Here is a 26,161-nt window from a genome sequence, read left to right as displayed (position 1 = left end):
TCCAAGGAACGTACAACCAAATAGAATGGCAGAGAGAAATGTTGAAAAACTCTGAAATCAGTTTCACATAATTGACATAATTGACAGAATTCTTAGCGATCAGTTATTTAGTGAGCTGAGTATTACACCCTTCCTAAATGGTGGAGGTAAAAAATTGTGCTTAGAGGCACAAGCCGTCAGAATTCACTAATCAAAGTGATCATGTCACACAAACAGAGAGACCAAGGCACACACAATTTCAGAATTGGACTCAGTGAGTGGGATGACAGCTCTGCTGCAGTGTTGCAGAAAACCAGCCGAAGTGTCAAGCCTTTAAAGCCTCTTGTTGGCTTTCTATTTATCATGGCAAGGAGCTTTCTAAAGCGCCCAACCCCCACCCCTTTCCATTCCTTAAAAGGCTCGGTCTAAAGGGACACAACAGTGGACCTAATCTACAGCAGGCAGAGTTGTGTATCGCATGAAAGCCGAAAGAAAGATAACATCGGCAATTGTGCGACTGCTGGGAGGCAAAAATGGACGCTGATGCTGATGTAAACAAAGTGGACACCGTGATTATAGATGGAAAAATATGTCATGGCATTGTCGTAACCCTCTTACTGTACAGTGGAAATCTACAGTCATGGCCAAAGGTTTTGAGAATGTCTGCTGCCTCAGTTTTTATAATGTCAATTTGCATATACTCCAGAATGTTGTGACGAGTGATACGATAAATGGCAATAAATTGCAAAGTCATGAAAATGAACTTAGTCCCCAAAACACCATTTCCACTGCATTTCAGCCTTGCCAAAAGAACCAGCTGACATCATGTTAGTGAGTCTCTGGTTAACATAGGTGAGAGCGTTGACAAGGAAAGAGGCTGGAGATGACTCTGTCAACCTGATTGAGTGAGAATAACATAATAATAAAAGGAGGGTGGTGCTTGGTATCTTTGTTCTTCTGTTGTATGGTTACCTGTAAAGAAACATGCGCAGTCATCATTGCTGCTGGCAAGGATGTTGGCAAGGATGTTGCTGCTGGTCAGATGGCAACTAAACCAACCCTTCATCAGATCATTAAAAACTTTGAAGGAGGGAGGTTCAATCGTTAAGAAGAAGGCATCAGAGCACCAAAGAAAGTCCAGCGAGCATCAGGACTTGTCTCTGAAAGTTGATTTAACTGCGGGATCGGGGCAACACCAATGCAGCGCTTGCTCAGGAATGGGAGCGGGCCGGTGTGGGTCCATCTGCTCACACAGGGAGGCGAATACTTTTGGAAGATGGCCTGGTGTCAAGAAGGGCAGCAAAAAGCCACTTCTCTCCAGGAAAAACATCAGGCACCGATGGTATTGGCAAAAGATACAGGGATTGGGATCCTTAAAACCGGGGTAAGTCATTTTTTCTCATGAATCCCCTTTCCGATCGTTTGGCGCCGTCCGGAAAAAAGCTTGTCCGGAGAAGAAAAGGTGAGAATCATCAGTCCTGTATCATGCCAACAGTAAACCATCCTGAAATCATTCATGTGCGGGGTTGCTTCTCGGCTAAGATAGTGGGCCCACTCAAAAATGTGTCTAAGAACACAGCCATGAATAAAGAATGGTACCAAAACATCCTCCGAGAACAACCTCTCCCAACCATCTAAGAACAGGTTGGTGACGAACAATGCTTTTTTCAGCTTAATGGACCACCTTGTCATGAGGATAAAGTGATAAATAACTGGCTCGGGGAACAAAAACATCAACATTTTGGGTCCATGGCCAGGAAACTCCCCCAACTTTCATCCCTTTGAGGACTTGTGGTCAAACCTCAAGAGGTGGGTGGATAAACAAAAACTTGCAAATTCGGAGAATGGGCTGCCAGAAGTGAATTGACAGAATGCCGCGGTGAATTGAAAAAGAAGGGTCAACACTGCAAATATTAAGTCTTTACATTACTATTGTTACGAAACGTAACTGTCAATAGCCTTTGGCACATATGAAATACTTGGAATGATACTTCAGTATATCATCTAACATCGTACAAAAATATCTGAAAACACTGAAGAAGCAAACTTTGTGAAAACCAACACTTGCGTCGTTCTCAAAACTTTTGGCCGTGACTGTCGAGACAAATGCTCATGAGGTCGCACAATTCAGAAACCCAACCACAATTGTAAGAAAATTGCCTCAAAAGTTATACAAAACAAAACTTTGGAGTTCAAACTGCAGTCAGCGTACCTCACAAGAGCTCAGGTCAGGGATCATCAGAGGATCAAATCTTCTTTAAAGGAGAGATTTAAAAGAGACGATGAATAAAAAGCAGGGAGTTACATGCGGTGACAGTAAGACTCCAGCATCGACATACGCACTTGTTGCCAAAGTCACGACAAAATGTTTTGTTGTTTCTCTTGTTTTTCAAATTAAAGTAAAAAACCTCTTTTTACACTTCACTACTAGACCTTTTACACTTCTTTTCAGACTCAAGTTCACATTACACATCGAGAGAATGTCTAATAAGCATTTTTATTGCTTTTTGGTTTTAATATTATAACACTGGCTGTCAAACTTTTTACACCAAGTACCACCATAAGAATATCACCAGCCCTTAAAATTACCACCCTTTGGTTATTTGCAAAGTATGTTTTGGTAAATACAAATCCTCACTCAACTGATTTTTCGTCCACATTTGGAGTCCAGCATCATTCAGTCCGACTGTCACGACAGAGTGCGCTCTTCATTTCGATCAACAGCGACGCTGTCGGAAAAAAAAGCCAGAGGAAGACTAACAGTCTTCAATGCACTTGCAAAGGAAGCAAATGATGGAGCAGCTACTCGACGCACGTCAGGAAGGCTGATGTGCTCGTCAAGTGGATTTCTGGCGGCCGTTAAAAAGAAATGATAAATGGTCTGATTTGCATCTCTGGCTGAATAATACATGTGACGGGGTAAATATTTCATCACTTATATTTGTCATGACATAGGAAAGGGAGTTTCACATTTGCAGTGCTGTAGAACTGAATCAAACGGAGAGATGCTTCAAGTACACTGGAACCTGTTTCCAATTAGACCAACATTTTGGGGGGGGGAGGGGACTTCTAAAATCACACTAAACTTGAACAGGCGCTACACGGACACGGAGATCAATTCACAAATTGTGGGTATTTGTTTTGCTTTTTCTTTGGCTTTTTTTTTTTTGCAACACTTATTCCAAAAGGAGGAGCAGCCTCAATACTGTAATTACATGAGAAGAACACACACAGGAAGTTACATGGTAAGGTTTGCTGTTTCTCCTATTAACCGTGGTTAACTTCTTTTTACACTTGTGTAACAATTAAAGGCAACTAAAATGCATGAGTTGCATATACTGTATGTCACAGTCGTAGTAGTGGTCATAGTAGTAGTGTTGCTGTTATTATTTGCATTATTATTGCTGTTCTAATTATTACTGGCACGATCCCTGAGTTATCCCGCGTGACAGTTTGTTTATGTTCCCTTTTATGGTGAGACTCTTATTTTGTAATCACTCTCTGCCTTGCCCGATTTTCTGTTTCACATGCTTTACGTTACTCACTCGCACCTGTATCTAGATGTAGTCATTTCCCTATTTAGTTCAGGTGCACCGTCCTTTGTGTTGTGGAAGCATTGTTGTTTGTAAATGACTTTACTGCTTTTTGCTGTGCTCCCGCTGTTGCACTACAGCAACTAAAATTAAAAAGACTTTTTACCTGCACTTGGTCCTGCTCTCTGCATACCGGGGTCGCCGCCACAACTCCGCAAAACGTGATAATTACCATTATAACAAAAATGCTTAGTTGAAAGTTTAGTGTAGCTACCGAGACAAAATTAATTTATCAAGTTTAAAAATGTTCAGAATTTTGATTTTGTGTATTGGACATCTTCACTTTTCGGGTGCATGTTCGGGTAAAAATAAAAATAAGCAAAACTGAATTAAAAATGGTTGCGGAAGTAATGATGCAACAATTGGTTTAAAGGTCATGAGTAACATTGTGGTCCGCTTATTTTTACACTTGCATGGCCATTAACGATGCCAAACTATTATCCAAAAATACTGCCTGTAGCTTTTTGCAAAACATATTACAAAGTAAGGAGCATCCTCAACAAAAGATGTAAAGATACAACAAAGTGTTTCAAGTTATTTTTAGTTTTACACTTGCACGAGTGTTGATAACATTAAAATCATGGCTTGACGCTGGAATGGATATTTTTTCCCCATTATTTCCTACGAGGAAAAACTTCAGAAAACTGAATCAATCAGAAGTTGACCAGCTCAGTGCAGTTTTGGATCACTGCAAGCTAAAACCACATCAACGAACTGTGATTTTTTTTTTTGTGCTGACTTGGAAGGAATATTGTTGACCCTAACAGGTTTTTTACTGCTGTTTTCCTGGTGTGTTCTTTAAATAGCAGCGAGTGCAATGCAGAGCAAAGCAGAGCAGTGCTGAGGCTCCATGTATTTATGATGAAGCTACTGACGTGGCCTACTTCTGGGTGACTGCTCAGGTCTCGGGCAGCAGCAGCAACAAATCCTTATCTATTGTTCACTTTTCCACCATTTTTACCCCACACTCCTACAATGCCGACTCCGCTTGAATGCATCATTAAATGAATAACTTAAAAATAAATGAAAATGTAAAAATAATGCATAACAAAAATGATAAATGCAAAGATAAAATGGTGAAAAACTACCGTCAAACTCCTTCTCATTGTGATATGAGAATATGCTTATGGACAAAGTGTGCCCTTAAAGAAAGCAAAACAGCACCATGTACTATGTAAACCACTGTTAATGAACTGATTGCAGAAGTAAATACTGTACGTACCAACAGGATCTCATCATTGGCTGGACAGTGGTCGTCCTTGTCTTGTTACCGTTTGTTGTCGCCTGTCAGCCACAGAGTTGCATTGCAAAATGGTACAGAATAAATGATGTGGTTATTTTATTTACAGTTCAGGTTGGATTTTATTTTGCTGCACGGCAAGGATTTGCTGTGCGCTGAGAACACCAGATCAGTGCGAGATTGCGCACGCACGCAGTTTAGAGGGAACGTTGACTAGAATATTATATAATATTCTACTCCCCTGCAAACAAGACTATTACTACAGTAATGCCTCTCTAAAGGTGTCAATCAAACGTGAAGATTTTTTTGATATATTGGATCTCATTAGCTGAACATGTGCCCACATGTGTGCAACAAATACAATAATGATATAATAATAAAATAGTCATTTTCATTTTTTGGTATGCATGTTTATGGACTACGTGTGTCCTTAAAAAAAAAGAAAATTAATTTGAGTGTCTTTTTTTCCACCTGTCCCGCCACTACTTTAAAATGATTACCATAGAATGTAACAACATCATTACAAGATCTATATTAGAAATGATTCCATTATCATAATAATGATATGTTTATTATGAGGCGTTTACGGACAATGTACGTCCTTCAAAAAATGTCAAAACTCATAGAAAACACATTTTTCCCCCATATTTTTACACCCGGTGCTTTTAAATTATTAATGTAGAACGTGATGGCATTATCTCATTTAATAACGAGCTCCAATACAAGATCCCGATTACAAATTATGCATTTATAAAGCTCAGTTGATAGAAACCGGAAGGTAATATGTTTATTATTAGGTACTTTGAAAACTGTAAAGCTAAGTACAGCAACCAAATGATTAGAAACAGCTTTTAGTTTTACACTCCTGCAAAACCCCCCAAAATGTTGTATTAATACTTCTCTGACAGTGTCAGTCAAAATTGAGGATTTGGCTCTCATCAGACACACCAAACATTGTGTTCACGTGTGTGCGGTAAAACTGCCTTTAATTAGCATTTAATTGCTTATGCTGACAAACAGCTGCTACTAAAAATGTAACTTCATTGATCCTAACAGCTTTGGCACCATTTGATGGAGCCACTGTTCATACGTAGGAACAATGGAGGGCGCTGTTGCTCACTTTACCAAGCAAAAGCGCACCAATGTTAGGTTTATTTACTGTCATTTATTACATTTGCGAAGATACAATAAGGTACCAGATTATTATTGACGGTTCTGCATGCGTAAAAATAGAAATAAATGCAAATGCAATGCGGATGTAAACTGAATAATTTATAATAAATTCCACCTTTTTTGCACATCAGTAGGAGTGACGTCCATAGAATGGAGCGAGGACGCCACCCTGCTCGGTGGAAGAAAGGGCGGTGCGAGCGGGTGGGAGGGGAGGTTTGAGGGAAGGGAGAACAGAAGCGAGGGGGCGGGGGGCTGGTGGATCAGAACCGCGGACAGCTCCTTGGTGAAAGCAGGTTGGCTTACTTCTCCTTTAAAACTGACATTTGAATTGTATTATTTAATGACAAATATCATTTTGTGAAGCTCCAGGATAACACGTCAGATGAGATTTGACAAGCACTCTAGCGTGTTCTGGCTGGGTCCAAGTTCTGCACTGGAAGCTCCTGCACAAGCTGGAAGAAGCTGGATCTTAAGTTTTTACGTGGAGTTTTCTTGCTATTCTTTTTAATGCAACTAGGTTCTTCTGTTGGTTCTGGCCAGGATGGCACCAACAGAATCGTTTAATATGTTTTGGATCATTCTCAAGCTTTAATTCCTTGCATCTTCCAAGGGACACCCTGACTGACAGGTGATGGATGGATGATGCCAGCATCTTTGGGGAACTTTTGCCTCTCCATCTTCTTCACACAATTTTTCTAAAAGGTCTCCTTGCAGCTTTCCCCCACCATGGCGCTTAGTGTAAACTGCAGGACTAACCCTAAAGATCAGGTGTCAGTCCAAAACAGTTTCCCCGATGTTCTGGAACTAAACGTGGGCGGCCAGGTTTACTACACTCGGTATTCCACTCTGGTGGGTACTCCCAGTTCGCTGCTCGCCAAGTTGTTCTCTAGGAAGGACGCCTCTAACGACTTGGCCAGAGACCTCAAAGGTCGTTATTTCATTGACCGGGATGGTTTTTTGTTCCGCTACGTGCTGGACTACCTCCGTGACAAGCATGTCGTTCTCCCAGACCACTTCCCGGAGAAAGGTCGGCTAAAGAAGGAGGCAGAGTACTTTCAGCTCCCTGACCTAGTGAAGCTGCTGAGCCCTGACGAGCTGAAGCACAGTCCGGATGACTTCTTCCACAGCGACCATGAAGACAGCGACCCTCGCCTGTGCCCGCCGCCCTCCTTGGTGCCCGCGGACCGGAAGAGCGGCTTCATCACAGTGGGCTACCGGGGCTCATGCACGACAGGCCGAGAGGCTCAGAGCGACGCAAAGTTCCGCAGAGTCCCACGGATCCTCATCTGCGGACGTGTGGCCTTGGCTAAAGAGGTCTTCGGGGAGACCCTGAACGAAAGCCGGGACCCAAACAGGACCCCGGATCGCTACACTTCCAGGTTTTACCTGAAGTTCAAGCACCTGGAGAGAGCCTTCGACATGCTGTCAGAGTGCAGCTTCCAAATGGTGGCGTGCAACTCGTCAGTGACAGCCTCGTTTGTCAGCCAGCACAGCGAGGATAAGGTCTGGTCCAGCTACACCGAATACGTCTTCTACCGTAAGTCACACACACAGGGGCGATTGTGCTTTGTCATGGTAAAGGTCAAACTGATTGTGAATGCTGACTGGACTACCTGGCTATGTACAACACAACTTTGGTCCTTTTGGTCTAACACAAGAGTGGCACTTGGTTCTGTGTAGCCCAAAACCAGTTAGACTGTGACCTAAGCTAAGCCTGGTCTTTTTGGGTTGGACTTGATGACTGCATGGCCTAACACAAGTATGGGCCTTTTGGGTTGATGCTTGTTTGTATGGGTGTTCATTTGCATTGGACTTTGTTCTGTATAGCCCAAAATCAATTAGACCTTGACCTAAGCCAAGTTTAGTCCTTTTGGGTTGAAACTGGTCTTGTATGGGTTTAACACAAATTTGGTTCTTTTGGTCTAGACCTGGTCTGTTTTTCGTACCACAAGTTTGGTCCGAACCTGGTTGTCTACAGCCTGCCATATTTTTTTATCCTTTTGTGTTGTACCTGGTTCTGTATTACTGGAGGTTTGGTCGGGACCTAGTCCTGCTTTGCTTGAGACATGTTTTTCTCTTTTGGGTCAAATACCGTCCTGCATAACATACCACAAATGTGGTCTCTTTGGGTTGAGCCAGGTCCTGTATGGCCGAATCCAAGCCTGGTCCATCTGGGTTGGACCCTGTTCTGTTTCACATACCAGAAGTTTGGTGATGGTTCTGTATAGCCTAAACAAAGTACACAAATATGGACACCTGATTCTGTATAGTCTAACACAGAATTGTGTTTTTGGGGTTGGTACTGGTTCTTTAGAGCGGCTCTTTTGGGTTGGACCAGAACCTGTATATACCCCTGTTAAACCTGGTCCTATATATTTGGTGCTTTGGGTTAACCTTAGTTCTATTCTTTATATATGGTGTTTTTTTTATTATTAAACTTGTTCTGATGGGCTTCTTTAGAGTTTTTTGCGTTAGGGTTGGACCTGGTTCTCTGTATCCTAACCGACATTTAGTCCTTTTGGGTAGGACCTGGTCTTGTAGAGCCAAGTTAATAATGTCTTGTCGAGACATACAATCTGTTATACGGTGTAATGTCCATGAAGCACTTTTAGTATGGATTACAGTTCAGTGTGTGTTGTGATAATCAATATAACTACAGTACATTGACTTCCACCCTGTGTTGCATTCATTGAATTTATCCAGGATGAGAACATTTTCTCTTTCTAGCAACTCCTTCTGGCTCTTCGTCTGTTGGCAGGCGTCCACTTTTTAGCAGCCACAGCAAGATCAGGCAGGGGGCTAAGACGAGTGACCGTGAAGAAGTAGTCGTAACCTTAAGGGCCCCTTTAAGACTTAATGAAGCTGCAAAATAATTCAGGGGATTAATTCATGGAACTCTATAGACCATCATGAAGACGTCACACATAAAAAAGACACGGTGAAGATGTATTGTGCCTAAATTCATAGCATCCTCTTTCTGGGATTTACTTACTGAATATGAGTGTATGGCTGTCTTCTATGCACCCACTGGTCACAACATCAGGTACATCTGCATTGAGACCCCATACAAGTTAAGATAAAGTATGTATTTGTTTGTGTAAGCCAAAACATGCACAGCTATTGTGCTGCCTGTGCTGTTGTTTTTCTGACAAATAAACCACATGGTGGTGCTGTTATTAAACCCCAAAGTTTGTAGTACTGAGTTTAAATATCCCAGATAATTTAAATGGCAGTCCAAACCAACTTCAGTGGAATTGCCACGAAAATTGATACACATTTTTAGTGGACTGACAAGCACATGTCTGTAAAATTTGAGCAAGATTGGATGAACGACACGGCCTCCATCAAGCAAAACATATTTGCTTTAGTGTTTTCACATGACTGTGCATAAGAGGGTCAAACTATTAGAAATGCCTCCCAGCATATAATAATATTCAATACAGTCGTCCCTCTCCACATCCCGCTTTGAATTTTGCGGCTTCATTCTATCATAAAAATATAATAATTAATAAATCATGCTGTTTCATGGTTGAATTCAGCCTATTATTAGTAAAAAAAATGTAAAATGTATGCATTTTATGCCTAAATTATACATTTTCAAGTATAAAAAATGGCTAAATTAATTCAAATACAAATATAAGGCATTTAGAAGATGCATTCAAAGACGCCGTGAATGAGATGTAGTATTCTACATTGGTCAGTAATGTTACTTGGTGTTAGTAATGTGTCTCGGTGAGACACCCAGACTTGATCGCCGGACCAACAGGCTTTTATTGCAGGTTAGAATTATCTCACAACAGGCACAATAATCTCTAATAAAAATCCCTAATAAAAACACAGGCTACTGTTGTGGCCGTTATCCACGTTATCCTGTCCGCGCGTCACTCAGCTCCCCTAGCACCGGAACACATTTATCGCAACACGCACAAGCACAAGTCTTATTTGTGGCTTAAATGGCTTATTTTCGGTTATTATGTCCACTATATTACGTAATACAAGTGTAAAGGTGACTATAAGGGTGTCTAGAGGGCTCTAGTAATATTAAAACCCGTATTTAGAAGGTCGTAAACAAAGTTTTCTGTGCTCTAACTATGAAAATATTTCATTTATGAATAAGGACTTATCTTTTTAATTAAACACGATAAACGAGGGATTACTGTACATAACATATTGCGGCATATTGGTGAAGTAAAATCACTTCTTGTGTTATTTAAAACATGGAACAGGAAAATGGAAATATAAAGAGAAATATATTAAAAAAACCCAATTATAATTACGCTTTCAATGTTTTTTCTTTTTATTTAAATAAAACTTTTCGTTTTTATTTAAAAATATGTTTATATTATTTAATTTATAATTCATCTTTGATACAGCCTTTTTGGACACATAATATTTGTTCTCATCACATGGCACAGGTGTCCCTAATTACAATATGTGAACTTTGAGTATATTATATTGAACCAGTCATCAGGCAAAGATGCTGTATTTGTTTAATTTGAAAATATGACGCGGGCCAATAAATAACCGTGGGCCACAAATGGCCCATTGGCCGCACTTTAGACACACCGACATTACGCTATTATTTGTCGAACAAGTTTTTTTTTACTTGTAAGTGTGCTTCACTCAGAGAGAGTGAGAAATAGCCACGTGCCGCCTATTGTTGCAAATTGAACCGGCAGCATGACAGCAATCAACGTATCAAGGCAACCAATCATGCTAGCCACTAATAGAGTGCAAGAGTACAGAGTACTCGCCCTTATGAACACTCTTGCTATGTACACAGTTGATGTTCTTGAAAAAGCTTGTGCAGCCCTTTTGTTGCAGAAATCGTCTTTTGACAAGCGGAGAACACCAAATAGGCTTATTTATTCTTTATGTTTCACTAGGCCGTCACGCACTGTTAGTAGCATCCATTGTGGTTCCAATTTCCAGCAGTAGCAGCTATGCTAATTCTGAAAATTCCTATTCTGTCCCCGTTTGCAAGTCATTTCGGATTGCAAGCAGAATGAGCGAGCTACTTTTTAGCAGATGTAATGAAGTGCCGCTCCTGTTTCATATTCATAGGAAAAGCGTTTTTTGCAGATCAAAAGGACGAACATCCAACCGGGCGCTTTCATTTCACTGCCCGCTTCTCCAGATGTCTGGCGAGCAAAATAGGTACGGGCATGGAGGGACACAAAGATGCTTAAAAACCGGGGCTGATTTCTATTCTGACATATAAATAGCTGCATTTGGATGCAAGACAGAAATAATGCGGAACTGGTCACACTCCCAAAAGGTTTTCTAGAGGACAGAGACCTTTGAGCTGTCCATTAATTCCTACCATTCTAATGTGTGTTCTGTATTTTTCCATGTCTTCATCTCATTTCATTTTTTATGTCTTCTTCTTTGCTATCCGTCAGTCATACATTTCCAATTCCACCCTTCTACACAAAAGTCATAAAATTGGGACTAAAATGTTCTGTGCCCCAAAAATCAGACAAAACATTCGAAGCATCATCAGATTTGATGTCAGCCAATTTTGTGAGCCTTCAACTTACAAGCTAACTAAAGCAGGGGTGTCCAAAGTGCGGTCCCGGGGCCATTTGGGGCCCGTAGTTAGTTTTTTTATTGGCCCGTGGTACATTGTAGAAATAAAATGCTGTTTCAAAAAAACAGCAAAAATGAAAAAAGAAATAGAGCAAAAAAGCAAACTCCAAAGAGAAGAAGCTGAAATGTTCATACTAATAAATAATAACAAAACAAAGCATTGTCTTTAAATATATAGAAAGTTTCTTATTAGCCCTTTTTACAAAATTAAAAAAACAGTCGTCCTTCGCTACATCGCGGTTTGAACATCACTCCCTCACTCTATCACATTTTCCAAAAAGTAATTAATAAACGATCACTGTTTCGTGGTTGATTATGGACTATTATTAGTCTAAAAATATAAATGAATGAATTAATAAAAGCATTCTCATCACTATGCATCAATAATGTTACATTGGTGAGACATTAGATTACTTCACACTGCATGGAGTCAGAAATGGCATGTCCGATATGACATAGTGAAAAAAAGTTCTCCTCTCATTCCATGTGGAAGTGGTAAGTACTTGACTTCTTACTTTCTCCTTTTTTCCCCACGCCGTTTGAAAGCCTTAAGTTCTTAAGTTTAGAATAAACACATTGTAGGCTAATTATTTAGCTTGCTAGCATGCTATGCTTAAAGCCGTGGCCGCCTCTTATATCCCTGCAGTGATCCCATAACCTGGGCTTTAGCAATGTGGTGTAAACAAAAAATAATAGGAGCGTAAAGGTGACGATAGGGTGTTATTTCATGTCTACACGGTTCTAATAATGGTAAAAAAAATTGTATTTAGAAAGTCATAAACAGGTTTTCTATGCTCTAACTATGAAAATATTCAATTAATTAATACTGAATACTACTTCACGGAAATTCACTTACTGTGGTCGGGCTGTAACCAATTAACCGTGATAAACGAGGAACGACTGGATACATAGCATATCAAAGTGGTTCACCGCATTCTTTGATTTTCAGTGTGGCCCTTGGTGGAAAAAGTTTGGACACCCCTGATCTAAAGGAATACAGTAACTCCACACAAGTGTGTTTTTTTCTTCGGCTTCTCGTGATGCTACCACAGACAAAAAGTGTAATGATAACCATAGAACTACAGAACCAGACAATGAACTACTGCGACATAGGAAAGGGTCTGGCTGCTCAGTACCTATCACAGGACAATATGAGTGAGTAGGGATGTCTGATAATATCGGCATAAAAATGAGATATTGGTTGATAGCTGTATCTTTTTTTCTGCTAATGGTATCGGCAATGATCTGCTCCAAACAGCAACTAGCTTGCTATTTCAGTATATAGCCGGTCTGGAATTCTTTCCAAGTTTCGCATTTGGATTGTAAACATATAATTCGCAATGAAAGCGTTGATCGGTCGTCTTATACCGTCTTATATTTGGTTCAATTCACTAGAATGATTTCCAATTTCTATGATTTCTATTTTGCCACACCAGTGTCCCGCTAGATAAATTAGTCTATGCCGTTTCTGCCAAGAGGCATGTTAGATTTAATACAGATCCAACAGCTAAATTAACACGTATATACTGTATGTGGTACCGAAGCGTGTGATCTCTCGCTGGCCCTGCAGTGGCTGACAACATTAGCAGTGGCGGTCCCACGCTGCAGGCCTGTAGGAAGTGATTAGGCGAGGAGCAGACAGGCCATGACAGCTCTGAGGAGAGTCTTGATAGGTACAGCTGCTACCCCTGGCCTCATCTCAGCGGGGGAGTTTTAACGCTCCATGCCACAACTTTGCATTATTCAGGCTCCCAGAGTAGAGCGTGGAACATCACTCTTCTTCTTGCTCATGCTACGGCTGCGGTGACTACAGCTTCCTGCGGTTTCTGCTGCAACAAGAGCAAGCAATTACCCTCCCAGGTATAAGACTGCTGCTGTTGGTCTCACTAATCCAAGTATTACTTGTATTATAGCACTTTATCAAGCAATACTTGCTACCCTTAAAGCTAAGCGTTATTCCTCTCAGGGGCCATTTCGTTTTCTATAAAGTCCTCTGAGGGCCATCCAGTTTTAAAAACAAATATGTTGCAATGGCGAAACAAACCCTTGGTGGTGTATTAGAAGTAGAGATGCTCCATATTGGCTTTCTTACTGATATCCGATATACCGATATTGTCCAACCCAGGGGTCACCAACGTTTTTCCTTGTGAGAGCTACATTTACAAAATGAAAATGGCCAAGAGCTACTCATTTGTAACATTTATTTTCAGAGCTTATTTTAAACCCAAACAAAGCGAATATGCTTGTTTTACCAGAACATGAACAAAATGCTGGTGTCCACAACTCACATTTTGTATTTCAGAATGCATTTCTTTCTACTGTTCTGTCATTATTAACTGAAAACATGAATGAAAAGCAGGCTTGCAGGCACCTCATGTGGTCGTGGGGGGCTACCTGGTGCCCGCGGGCACCACTTTGGTGACCCCTGGTCCAACCATTATAGTTGCTCAATGAAACAAATACAGTTCAGTCAAATAAGTACCAATAATAAATTTGCCCTATTTGCCAATAAGGTAAAGTTGAATTGTGTTAACTGCACTATGAAAAAGTGTCCTAACTTTGTCAATATTGACAATGTTGGCCAATGTTGAGACCTCAAGTACAACTATGAAACCCAGATTGTTTCAGTGGGATCCAAGTAAAACCTTGACCTGCGTCTCAGTCAATAGGACGGCAATGAATCCAGTATAGCCCATTGATTGTGATTAACATGGTCTTGTAATAAGTTCAAATACTGTAGTTTTCTAGGGCGGGGCTATTCAATTGGCGGCCTGCGGGCCAAATCCTTGAAAGCAGCTCACAGATTCCTAAGAATAGCAGAGCGTTCTGCTATATGGAAGATCTTTCACGGGTGTTTTTGCAGTAGATCCTTTAAAAAGAGTGTAACGAGTCCAAAAGACAGCAGTGTTTCTGTCACAAAGGATCTTTTACTAGTGTAAACATATTGCATCTGTTTTATGCATGACTTTATGACGATATTAGCCACTGACTGAGGTAGCCATGGATAAATGTATGTCAGTGAGTGCTCTGGGAAGGGTGAAAATCATGCAGAAAGGAATAACTAAAAAAAGTAAAGTAGTAGCGCAAACTTTTAAAACTGAAGCAAGGGGTTGTTTTCTACAAATGACTTATTATGAAGGTCTTTGAAGTTCTGAATTAGCTTGCACACGGTCTAGTATTATCTTGCGTTGGTGTTTTCCAGTGATTTCAGCATGCAAGGTCACATCAGTGGCATGTGAAGGGACAGCTGTAAGAAAGTCAGCCATAAAGGAAAAAAATGATAGAAGCCAAATAGGTCATAAGGAAAGAAGATTGTTTTTGCCTTGCCTCTTCTTGACCTTCTCCCCCAGGAAGCTTAGTGTAGCTAGGTAGTGTAGATTCCCATAATCCCTGGGCCCTGGAGGATACAGCAGCAACGTGCAGGAGGAGGAAGGTGAGGTAGGGCGTGAAGCACCCGAGAGTCAACAACAAGCTTCCCCCTTAAGCCATTGGCGACTCGCTCCCGTGCTCACCATCCATCAGCCTGTTTCCTGATAATCTTCGACTCTTGACTCTCTATTCTCTCTGAGGTGGTAGCTATGGTTCCACTGTGGGAGAGGCAGGCTCCATATGAGGGGCCACCCGCCCAAGTGTTGAGCAGCGGTGTCATAATGGTTGCAGCTCATATTTCTGGTCCAGGAACCGTATGGCTTTCTACGATGCATCCATCGACGTTGTATAGCACAGTGGAAAGAGTGCACGCTTGCTAAAATACAACCTCGTTGCAAAGAAAGATGTTAAATGCTAACTAGACACAAGGGTGATCAAACCCACTGAAATGTGTACAATTTACAGATTCCTACCTCAAAAGTCAAACAAAACTTCGACAATTAACTTACTGAGCATGTTTTAGGTTGAGTGTGTTTTATGTGCACGTGCACGTGTCTGCGTACATGTGTAATGTGTGCATGTGCTTGTGTGTGTCGATGTGCATGTGCGTGTGCTGTTCAATTGAGGTGGAGAGACTGAACTTACGTCTACGACATACAGTGTTCACATGCACACGCACACAGCCACGTGTGCACACAGGCACAGAACCTGTATAGACCTCATTGTTTCCCATTCCTTTATTTATTGCACTACCCTGCTAATGGGGATGTCATACAACGTCATAGCAAAAAATCTGAACTATCAATTCAAATATTAGATATGAGTAGAACATTTTCTGCAATTTGGGTCACCGCTTGTCATTAAAGAGTGATGGTGGGTCTCACAGCCAAAGCAGTTGAAAACCACCGCTCTATATAACAGGAGTGCTCTGCTGCTTTTCGGGGCATACTGCTAAAACACTCGCCAAAGATCAATACGACAGAAGTGTTCTGGTATTTTTAGGAATCTGATGCAAAAATGTTAGTCTCTCTAATGTCATTCATGGGCTCATGGGCACCAGTCGAAGAGGCCTGTGCATCCTAGCATCCTTGTTTAGCTTGTCGGCCAATCTATAGAAACGTGATCCCAAACGTGATTTTTTTCGATGCAGCGTGTGCTAAAAACTTTGAAGAGAAACTTTTGCCTGACGCTAGCGTGACTGATGAAACAGCTGGTCAGTCCTCAGACCATTAGTACTCCAACTTCAAGAAGAAACTTCCCTCCCTGGTTTGATCGCGTCTGAAATCACTCCCGCTTCCTCATTAGAACCCCACATTGTCACTCACGCAGCTTGAAGCAGCATATGGCCGTATAGCTCCTAATTTCATTCCACGGTGGGTTATGGCTTCCCGGTGCATGAGCATATCAGCGGCGTTTCATTTGCCGAGCACCAATGAAGTCTTTATGTCCCTTAACAAACCGAGGGGCACTAATGTGGCAACTCCAGAGGAAATTAACACCAGGGGAAATTATCTCCAAAGGAAATGACTGGAAAAAGTCATCTTTGATGGCTCATGGAAATATATAATGGCTTTTTTCTTATTAGGGACCACCAGGAATGGCTTTTAATCTATTTGTTTTCATTGTGGACACCCTTTATAGAACACTTTCGACCCTAGAATGTTATCTGGGGGCATTAATGGACTTTTTTTTTATAAGTTTGTGACTTTTTAAAACATTTGATTATCATTTCGTTCATCCCCTAGTTGGGAGAAACCATGTGGTAAGGCATACAGGGTCTATTTTGAAAAGTTACCAGTATTTAAATATTACTTTTAATGGGATGGGGGAATCGCTCTGTGAATGTTCTGAACTCCTGTTTCAATGGCGTACTTTACAGAGCAAACTAGACGGAATCAACGGTGCCTCTGCTGGTTGTAGCTAAGTCGTGCATTTAGTGCCTCTGTTGCTTCAAGACACATTTAATCTCAATTCCACAATTCTTATACATCAATTAATTGATTAATCCACTGATTCCTAGTCACCAAATTTAAGCAAAGTTGCGGAATACGGTCACATTTGCTAAAGAGGTACACGTACTTGTTTTCTTTATAGGGAACTATAAATACAAAAATATAAACGCAACAATTTTGCATTGACAAAGTACAGTAAAACTGCATGTTTTAGAGTGGCCTTTTATTGTTGCCTGCCTAAAGCACACCTGTGCAATAATCATGCTCTCTGAGGTTGGATTATCTTAGCCAAGGATCAGTGCTCACTAAAGTTTAAGATCCTGGAGTTCAGCTCATGAAAGATGAGCGCAAAAACAAGTGCACATGAAATTTCTACCCTGCAACATTATCTGAGCACATTAACTTTTTGGGGGGAATTTTGTGACTTTCTGAAATAATTAGTTAATTTCCGTGAAGTTGGATTCAATATTAATACATGGAATATTTTCGTAGTTAGAGCCAGGAGCGTATTAAGTCATTTGGGGGCCAAAGGGAAACCTGCACTGCACTGACAAACGTTTACAAAAGGTGAGTATGTAATTAAGGCCACTTTTTTCCTGCTTTTGAAATCTGTTGCAGTTATCTGCCAGCTAAAGTTGCTAGTTACATTACCATGTTTATATATAACCCCCCCCCCAATAAAAATCATCTTGACGCTTTGACTGTAATTGATAATGTAACCTCTATTATTTTGTGGCTAGATTTTCACCTTTTTTCTTGAATGTAGCAGTGTTCAGTAGTTAAGATATTTATTTTTTTGAAAGATGTGAAACAAGATGCCGACTTCAACTTGTTTTGTTTTCCTTCGAATATCCTTGCCAGTTGTGGTTTTCATTCATGTATTTGGCATTTATATTGTGCTATAAGAATGATTAGACTGTATTAGAGGTCATCTATAATGTAAATTATTCCTAACCAGTCAGGTTGCTACAGTATATGTTACTAATGAGCTAGTAGCCACAATAGCTTTACCACAGCATTTAAGCTAGCATCCCTGAACATGTGATGATTTATGTGTACTGTGTATTGGACAATAACTCTTGACAGATGGAAGGGGATGTTTATTAGTGGTATTTCAGATGCACATGTAATGCATTTTGGTGGTGAAACATGCACTTTTACTTAGCATATTTAGTGACTGCTCGGCACACTTGTGGTGCACCCTCCTTTGCATGATAGGATGCCGTTGCAAATGTTGCACTACGCAGACCATTTATTTTTTTTGTAGCCAAACTTTCAAGCGCCGTCGCACACTGTTCATGGTTGATATGGATGAATACAAACGCTTCCTGCTGCTTCTTCCTCATTGGTGTTCGCCGGCTTCTTCTTCGTTGGTGTTACGCGGCCATTTTTTCTCGTCGGTGGGTTGGTCGATCACTGAATTTAGGAATCAAATTTTTTTTTAATGAAAGATTCCGGGAGAATTCCGGTTTGATGCTCCATGCCCAACCCTACTGATAATGTTTTTTGTTAAGGGGTCCCTGAATGCAACGTAGGCGTGTTCTGTGAGGTACAAAAGTTTGTTTGGCTATGGAGCACGAGCTTCGACAGTCAATCCGATCTCAAAACCTGCGGCGAGGTGAATGCGAGTTCATATATTAGCGTAAATTTTCACCTGAATTAGTTATTACTGGAACAGACAAACAGCGTCTCCAAAGTATACATTTTTATAAGCACATCAATTACATTTCTTCGTCATTCGCTAACCCTTGCAAAAAGCAGGGATCTACAGTATGCGCAACGCAAACGGAATCAAGGCCTCTATGGAGCAAGGTAAGAGCAGAAAGTAGAAAAATGTGCATTTTCAACACTTTTAGCAGAGATGTAATCCTCGCGTTGCGTTTAATCATTTAGATTTGAAGAATTTGCGGCGAGGGACTGTCTTCTGTCACCATGAGACAATGACTTGTTGACGGCGCTCCCCTATCGTCCCATCTCAACCGCTATTTACTATTCGCGGGGTAATGAATTATTGAGTGATGCTCACAGAGGACTGTGCAGACGAGTGTTGGCCTTGCAGAGGGCGTTGCCGCTTGTTTGCAAACATAATGGACTGCTGTGTGCACACTGTCTGTATAATAAGAAGCATTACACTTGCGTGGAGGCAGTTTACCAGTCCTTTAAATATCCCCACTCATTTGCTCCTAATGACAAAAAATGTTAGCATATTTAAATATCACTGGCGGGGAGTCAGGTACAGCAAAGCCTTCTCCGCTGGCATAAAAGCTCATATAAAGCACTAAAATTTAAGTCTGCCGTATTTTTTTTGTCTTATCAGGTATGACCAGGCAGGTACGTAAAGTGTTACAGTTCACTTGCTTTGTAAGTGGCTGGGTAGCCCAATGGGTAAAGACAAGAGGGCCAGGGTTCAAATGCCAGTTGAACGGATGGTAATATACTGTACATTGTTATTATTAATTTTTTAACAGTACTGGCCCGAGAGAAACATTCCGGCCTTTAAAGAAATGTACCTGAGGACCTCTGCCCCTTCCCAAAAACTGTATTGTACAAATATTATACATATATATATTATTTATATATATTATACTTTTTTTTCCACTCTATCATGTCGGACACGCCATGGCTGACTTCATGTACTGTTAAGGTAATGTAATCTAAAGTACTGTACTGTCTCATCAATGTAACATTACTGACGCCTAGTGACCAGAGTACTACATTTAATTGTCTTTCAATATTGACTAATTGGCCATAATCACCATTTGGTCTTCCATTCGAAACTGTGCAAATTAATTAATTAATTAATTTTTGAAGAACCCAGATGGAGCGAGGGAGCGATGTAGTGAAGGACGACTGTACACGGTATTCAGAACAAAAACACAGCCTCTGTTTTGCTTTGTAGAAAGATGATAAATAGTTGAGGATTGAACCAGACTAAGAATAATATGCTTATAAAAGGGGTCTTTATGTGGACAATGTGCTGTGGGCCAATAAAACAACAAGCCGTGGTCTGCAAATAGCCTGTGGGCCTACTTTGGACACCCTCACCTGTGCGCACACACACACACACACACACACACACACACACACGCACTATCATTGTGTACCGGGGTGAGAAATGGAATATTATCAGCATCCATCGACTCAGGAAGCCATTCAGTCAATTAAGATGGTTCCAGGCTGACATTTGGATGCTCCCTTTAATTATCAAGAGTTTTTGGGGGTTTTTTCACTTTGTGGCAACAATGAAATCTGTGCAATAAAAATGGACTTGTCTCATAAGTTAATGACCTTGAAGAGAAAATGTCGTTCATCGTGATTAGGGCTCAATATAAGTGTATGGGAGGATGCATTTAAAGGACGCTGGCCTGTTGCTGTCTTCCCCACCCCTCACAACGACACCCAATAGCAGGAAACGTCTATCACCTTTCTCCATCTCCTCTGTGCTTGATGCTTTGTCTTCAAACACATGAACTCCCTGGACAATGCATTAGGTTAGGGATGAGCCGGATACTCCTTTTAAGATGAGTATCCGTTACGGATGATGCATTTTTGCCGAGTACGAGCATGAAATGAGTACGGGTCGTCATTATCTGTAATTGCGATGAAGGAAAATTCTTATTGGGTAACTACTTATGTATTCACTCTTCACGCTCTGTGATTGGCCAGTCACACACAGCGACCTCCCCTCCCTAGACAGACTCCCTACAGCCAGAGAGAGGAGTACACGGTGCATTTGACAGAGTTGGAAACGGCTCGTGTCGCGTTGGTCACCGCCTCCACTCCGGATGGGTTGTTTTTGTTTCAGGTTTTCCTCAGCTCAGCTCGTATCTAAAGTTACCTGCGGTGCATTTGACAAGACACAGCTGTAAACGGCTCGTGTTGTGTCGGTTACTGCTGGTGTTTTCTTTTTTTTTCTGTCTTCTTACTTCTAATTTGGATTCTAGTTTTTTTTGGTTTTTTTTACAATGATGTGCATTACAGTAATTTTCATTCTGTTCACTATCATGGATAATCATTTCATTACTACAATTATGTGTGACTGTTTCAATGCAGTATTATCATTGTGATCACTATCATAGTTCATCATTTCATGACTACTATTATGTGTGACTTTTTCAATGCAGTATTGTCATTGTGATCACTATCATAGTTCATCATTTCATTACTACAATTATGTGTGACTGTTTCAATGCAGTATTGTCATTGTGATCACTGTCATAGTTCATCATTTCATGACTACTATTATGTGTGACTGTTTCAATGCAGTATTGTCATTGTGATCACTGTCATAGTTCATCATTTCATGACTGCTATTATGTGTGACTGTTTCAATGCAGTATTATCATTGTGATCACTATCATAGTTCATCATTTCATGACTGCTATTATGTGTGATTGTCACTGACAGCTTTGTCATTGTGGTTGTTGATATTGTTTTGTCCTTATGTCCTTGTTCGTCTTTATAGTTGTCACAGACATTTATTTGCTGATGTTGTCCTGCATGTTTCTGTTGTTCTATTCTGTTCTATTCTAATTGTTGTTGTTGCTGCTGTTGTCCTTGTCTCTCTTTTTTTTTTTGTTGTTGTTGTCCCCCTCTCACCCCCCCCGATAAATTTTGTATGACAGGGGAAGTGTATATCACACTTCTCCCTGGCAGAGTAAATCTGTTGAGCACTTGACGGCATTTAGATCTACAATTCTATCTGCTTTAAAGGCTGGACAGGACAGGGGGAAAAAAAAAAAAAAAAAATATTTGGCTGGTGACATTAAAAAATATTAGGGACTTACAGAAGACTTACACACATACACAGTACACTTATAGCTGAATAATAAACAATAAATGTACCAACTTCTGATCAATCCATGTCAATTTCAGACTTAAAATAATGTACCAATCTAAGCCCCACCCATCTTTGGTTAAACCACGCACACTTCCAGTTTATGGCCCGCCTGCTCCAAGCACACATCATTTAGGTGTGTGAACAGATACAGATAGTGGTGTACTCACTCATCCAACATTAGGTACACCTGCACTAGATTCAATACAACGTCTGCAGTTCCAAAAATAAAGCCCACTTTTGATTGACATTGTCATAGACGTATTAAAGGTCCCATATTGTCCTCTTTATAGATCATTTAAAATATGTCTCAGATGTCCCACAATAGTGTATTGGAAGTTGCCAAAATATAGACTAAATTCTGGAATTTAGACAGTTTAAAAGTGCTTTCAGTGAGCACTACTGGGAACACACAGTTTTGTGTGTCTGTAGCGTCTTTTTTTTTTTTTTTTTTTTTTGCTAGTGAGCTGTGTTTGTCCACACGTCTCCAACTGTGTCTGTGTGGCTCCAAAAAGTGCAATGTGTACTTTATCCACTTTTTGCATAGGACATGTTCTCAGAACCTGCAGAGATCTTTACAAGCATCTTATATTTTGAAATTGTTAGTCTTACATTATTGAGTTATAGTGATGATAAAAATGAATCTTCGATAATAAAGCTAACATTTGGGCTTTTCTTGATTTATGATTTAATCCTGAATGTATTCTGTTTTGCTTGTAACACACGCCATCATAATTTATGGGGCTAAATTACTCCATGTTAATATAACGTTTAGTTAATTATGTATTGATATCTGAAGTCATGCGGTGTCCAATCATCATGACTGTTATCATTTACATGTTTCGTGAGGTTTTATTTGCCACAATCTTTCCTGAATTTAACATTGTATACTTATCTTTTTACCTGTTTTTTATGATGTGGCCTTCGAGTGCACCTCAACTTAAAGTTTTGACTCCCTTGTCAGGTTTTTAGTCAGCAGGTTCGGAGAACGTGTCATATATACTGTTACTCTGCACTTGTCCAATGTAATAGGAGTGGGACATGAGGCTGAATTTTAGTTAATCAAAATAGGCTATTTAGAACAAAAACAAAAACATTATATGTAAAAATGTATGCTCAGCCGCAGCCGTGGGCACCCCCATGTAGTCTTAATGGTACAAACTTTATCATATGACATTTTCTCATATGATTCGACGGCGAAATCGATAGTCGAATCACACCCCGAAGATTTGAATAGTCAACAATTCTGAGACACCCCTACAAACAAATGAGGGAGATTTTCACATTTACTTATAGGCTCTAAGGACGCATATTATTGTTAGAACATGATTGAATGTCACTTTCAGTCATGACATTCGTATGATTGTAGTTGTATTTGTAAAGTAAGAAACTTTACTACAGTTCTTGTGTAGGATTCTACCAAATGAAGTGGCTGGTGACTGGACATAATAGCAGGGATAACACGACCTTTGAACCTGTAATATCCACAAGACAGTCAATAAGTCCTGTTTCCAATTACCTTAATAGGACCTTAAAAAGTGTTTGCTTTGAAGACATGGACGAAACTTGCCTCCTATCTTTTGTAAATGACGAGAGTGCAGAAACGTCTGCTCCCAAAAAGGACACTCTGTTCAATTCATGTGCGTGTCTTGGTGCACTTACTTAGCACACCGTACAGAAGATGTATGGTGATGTACGGCGCTCAAGCCGAGCACTGGGACTTGAATTCAAATGACAAGCGCTAACCAGAAGTGTCAGTGCACTCTAAAGAAAGACCTGTTTGTGTTTTAATTATACATGGTTTATTCTTGGGTGTGTGAATCCTCTCGGAGGAACAGCAATGCTGTTATCCCATCACAATCAAAAACAGCCGCCAATTATCCAGGAAATTAATTCTAATGTTCTTCCTCTTGTTTTGAGTCCTCCAGTCACCTCGGGGGAGTTCAGCAGGACCGTCGCTTCAACTGAGCCTTGCTTCATCGGCATAATTATGGGCTGTTGTTTGCTCAAGGGCACATCAAATGGCACACAACAAACCACCCTCAAGCGGCACCGCCGGCTCATGCGATATGAATGCAAACACGACGACAGAATGCCGAAACAAACAAATGTGGTACTGGAAGTTTTAAAGTGGAAGTGTGAGACATTTGAAAGTGGATGTAAGTCTCATAATAGTAATAATTATGCTTTCAAGTCAATCAAGTTTTGATTGAGACTGTCTTAGAGGTAATAATTCAAGTTCCTTCCATCCATTTTCTAGGATTCTATTATCCTCATTAGGGTAGCGGGGGCATGCTGGAGCCTATCCCAGCTGACTTTGGGCGAGAGATGAGGTACACCTTGGACTGGTCGCCATCCAATCGCAGATAATTCAGTGTTAATTATTTATTTACCTAAATGAGAAAAACAACTACTATTATCTTACTTGTATGTTAATACTACTGCTAATATTAAAACAAAATAATAGCTAATGTAAACCCTATGAATACTCTTTAACAGCATCAATTCAAACGTTTTTTTAATATTTTGTAGAGTCTTTCATACTCGATTGTGTCTCATTAGATTTTGCGAAAAAAGTCTAATTAGTCATGTGACTGTATTTATGTTTGCGTAAGCTAAAGCAACGCTATTAGTACGTGCTCCTATGTGCTGGCTACGTGCAAAAAATGGGGAAACTCGCAAGAGACACCCACATTGCCCGCACGGACTTTCAAACCTGCAGACAACACGCAAAGCCCGTAGGAAGAAAATTGGGATGCAAATTATTTTTGCCATGCACGCAGGAAAATCTTGCACGCAGTCAGGTCGCAAGGGCAAGGCAGAGGAGGCGTGCGTGTGTTCCAAGTTTAAAAGTATATTGTGTACATTGCCTGGCCCCCAGCTGAACACTGTGGTTCTCCTGACCACCGTGGATGCACGAAGGCTGCTCACATAGCGTATCCGACATTGATGCGCCTTACCCGGCCACGGCGGGCGACTCTTTTCGCTGCACACTCTGGTTCTCCCGGTCACGATAGCCGTAGGTGTCGTAGGAAGCCAGTACGGCCATCTTGCAATCGAAGTGAGCGGGCTTCACGAGCCTCGTACGATGCCCACACCCGGTGAGTGAAACATACGACAGCCTTACATGAAGCACATCTAGCATGCATGAGTTGCACTCATGATCTAAAAGCTATCAACGAAGGGCGAGTGGGAAGCACGTGGGTGTCACGGATCACTTGCAACCCCTCTGATACCCTACTTCCTCTACGTGCCAACAAATTTTCCCAAAAATTGCGGCGCCCGTGCGTGTGGTAACACGTACGTCGGGATGTTATTGCCCGCTTAACTCTTCTTCTACTACTCCAATTTGTCAAAACACAAGCACCTCTACTTCTGACAAATACACCACATGGTGGCGCTGTTATGGAACCCCAAAGTTTAACACCCGTCAGTTGGATTGCCTTGATTTCTAAGACAGCTCAATGCACTCTGTAAAAAACCCACTGTAACTTTAGGATATTTAGCCGAATCATCCCGAAATTTGGTACACAACGTTAGGGGACTGACAAGCACATGTATGCAAAATTGAAGCAAGGTTGGTTGAAAAACATGGCCGCCATCAAGCAAAACATCTTTACATGAGCATGGGCAGGAATTAGCAAATAATTGCCCATAAGTCAAGCTATGTGTCTAATGATTATAAACCCCTGAGGATCTCTGTATGCAAGCATGCGTTTCTAAGCATTTTGTCCACAACCCACAAGGGGCGCCACAAATGCAATGTATGTTTAAGAAAGCAAATACCAGTTGCAATGACCACTGAAAACTACAACTGCAATAATCAGCCACTGGGGCGGTAGAGTGGTCGTCTCCCAACCTGAAGGTTGCAGGTCCGATTCTCCGTCCTCCTATGATCATGTCGAAGTATCCTTGGGCAAGGTACTGAACCCCCAGTTGCTCCTGATGCTGTGTCATCAGTAGGTAAACATGCTAACAGTGTCAAAGCGCTTTGAGTGCCTTGGAGGTGGAAAAGCGCTATACAAGCGAAAGGCCATTTACCACTACCATTTTCTGATTAGAGGTTCTATAATATTATCATCACTTGCACTGCACAGAGGGTGAATTAGAATGTGGTTGATTGTGTGAAACCAATCAGTAAGACAAATGCCCAACCTTTGTACCTGTTTTTTAATTTTCCAAGCTGTGACCTTTCTTTGCATTAAAATAGTTAGATAGTAAATGTAATATTAGCTGGTAAGTTGGTGCTGAGTTGCAAAAATGATTTACAAGTGCTCACAGCCACCTGCGGGGGGATCGACAGGCATGCATATTATGCCTTCTTCGGTGGCAGCTCTTCTTGATGTTGTCAGCGTGTGCACTAAATCAAGCGGGACAGGATGATGACATAGGAAAGCTGTGGAAGGTGACTGAGAGTAATGTACCATAT

General features: G+C 40.9%; 1 protein-coding gene and 1 long non-coding RNA gene across 2 annotated transcripts in view; one reads left to right on the top strand and one right to left on the bottom strand.

The window, feature by feature from the left end:
* Window positions 1-6,141: 6,141 nt before the first annotated feature.
* LOC129168809 (uncharacterized) overlaps window positions 6,142-26,161 on the bottom strand; it is a 118,260-nt gene continuing 98,240 nt past the window's right edge. Inside the window, exons 4-5 of the long non-coding RNA XR_008566339.1 lie at window positions 8,978-9,034; window positions 6,142-8,847 (exon numbers count right to left, since the gene is read on the bottom strand). This is a non-coding gene — a long non-coding RNA (uncharacterized LOC129168809). The remainder of the gene's footprint in view (window positions 8,848-8,977; window positions 9,035-26,161) is intronic.
* kctd16b (potassium channel tetramerization domain containing 16b) overlaps window positions 6,231-26,161 on the top strand; it is a 78,429-nt gene continuing 58,498 nt past the window's right edge. Inside the window, exons 1-2 of the mRNA XM_054754488.1 lie at window positions 6,231-6,278; window positions 6,349-7,522. Of these exons, the coding sequence (XP_054610463.1) occupies window positions 6,712-7,522 (811 nt within the window). The 5' untranslated portion in view covers window positions 6,231-6,278; window positions 6,349-6,711. The remainder of the gene's footprint in view (window positions 6,279-6,348; window positions 7,523-26,161) is intronic.

Source organism: Dunckerocampus dactyliophorus, chromosome 16, assembly GCF_027744805.1.
Source record: "Dunckerocampus dactyliophorus isolate RoL2022-P2 chromosome 16, RoL_Ddac_1.1, whole genome shotgun sequence".
Taxonomy (NCBI): domain Eukaryota; kingdom Metazoa; phylum Chordata; class Actinopteri; order Syngnathiformes; family Syngnathidae; genus Dunckerocampus; species Dunckerocampus dactyliophorus.
Note: the sequence above shows the minus strand (reverse complement) of the source record. Positions and strands in the feature narration are given on the sequence as shown.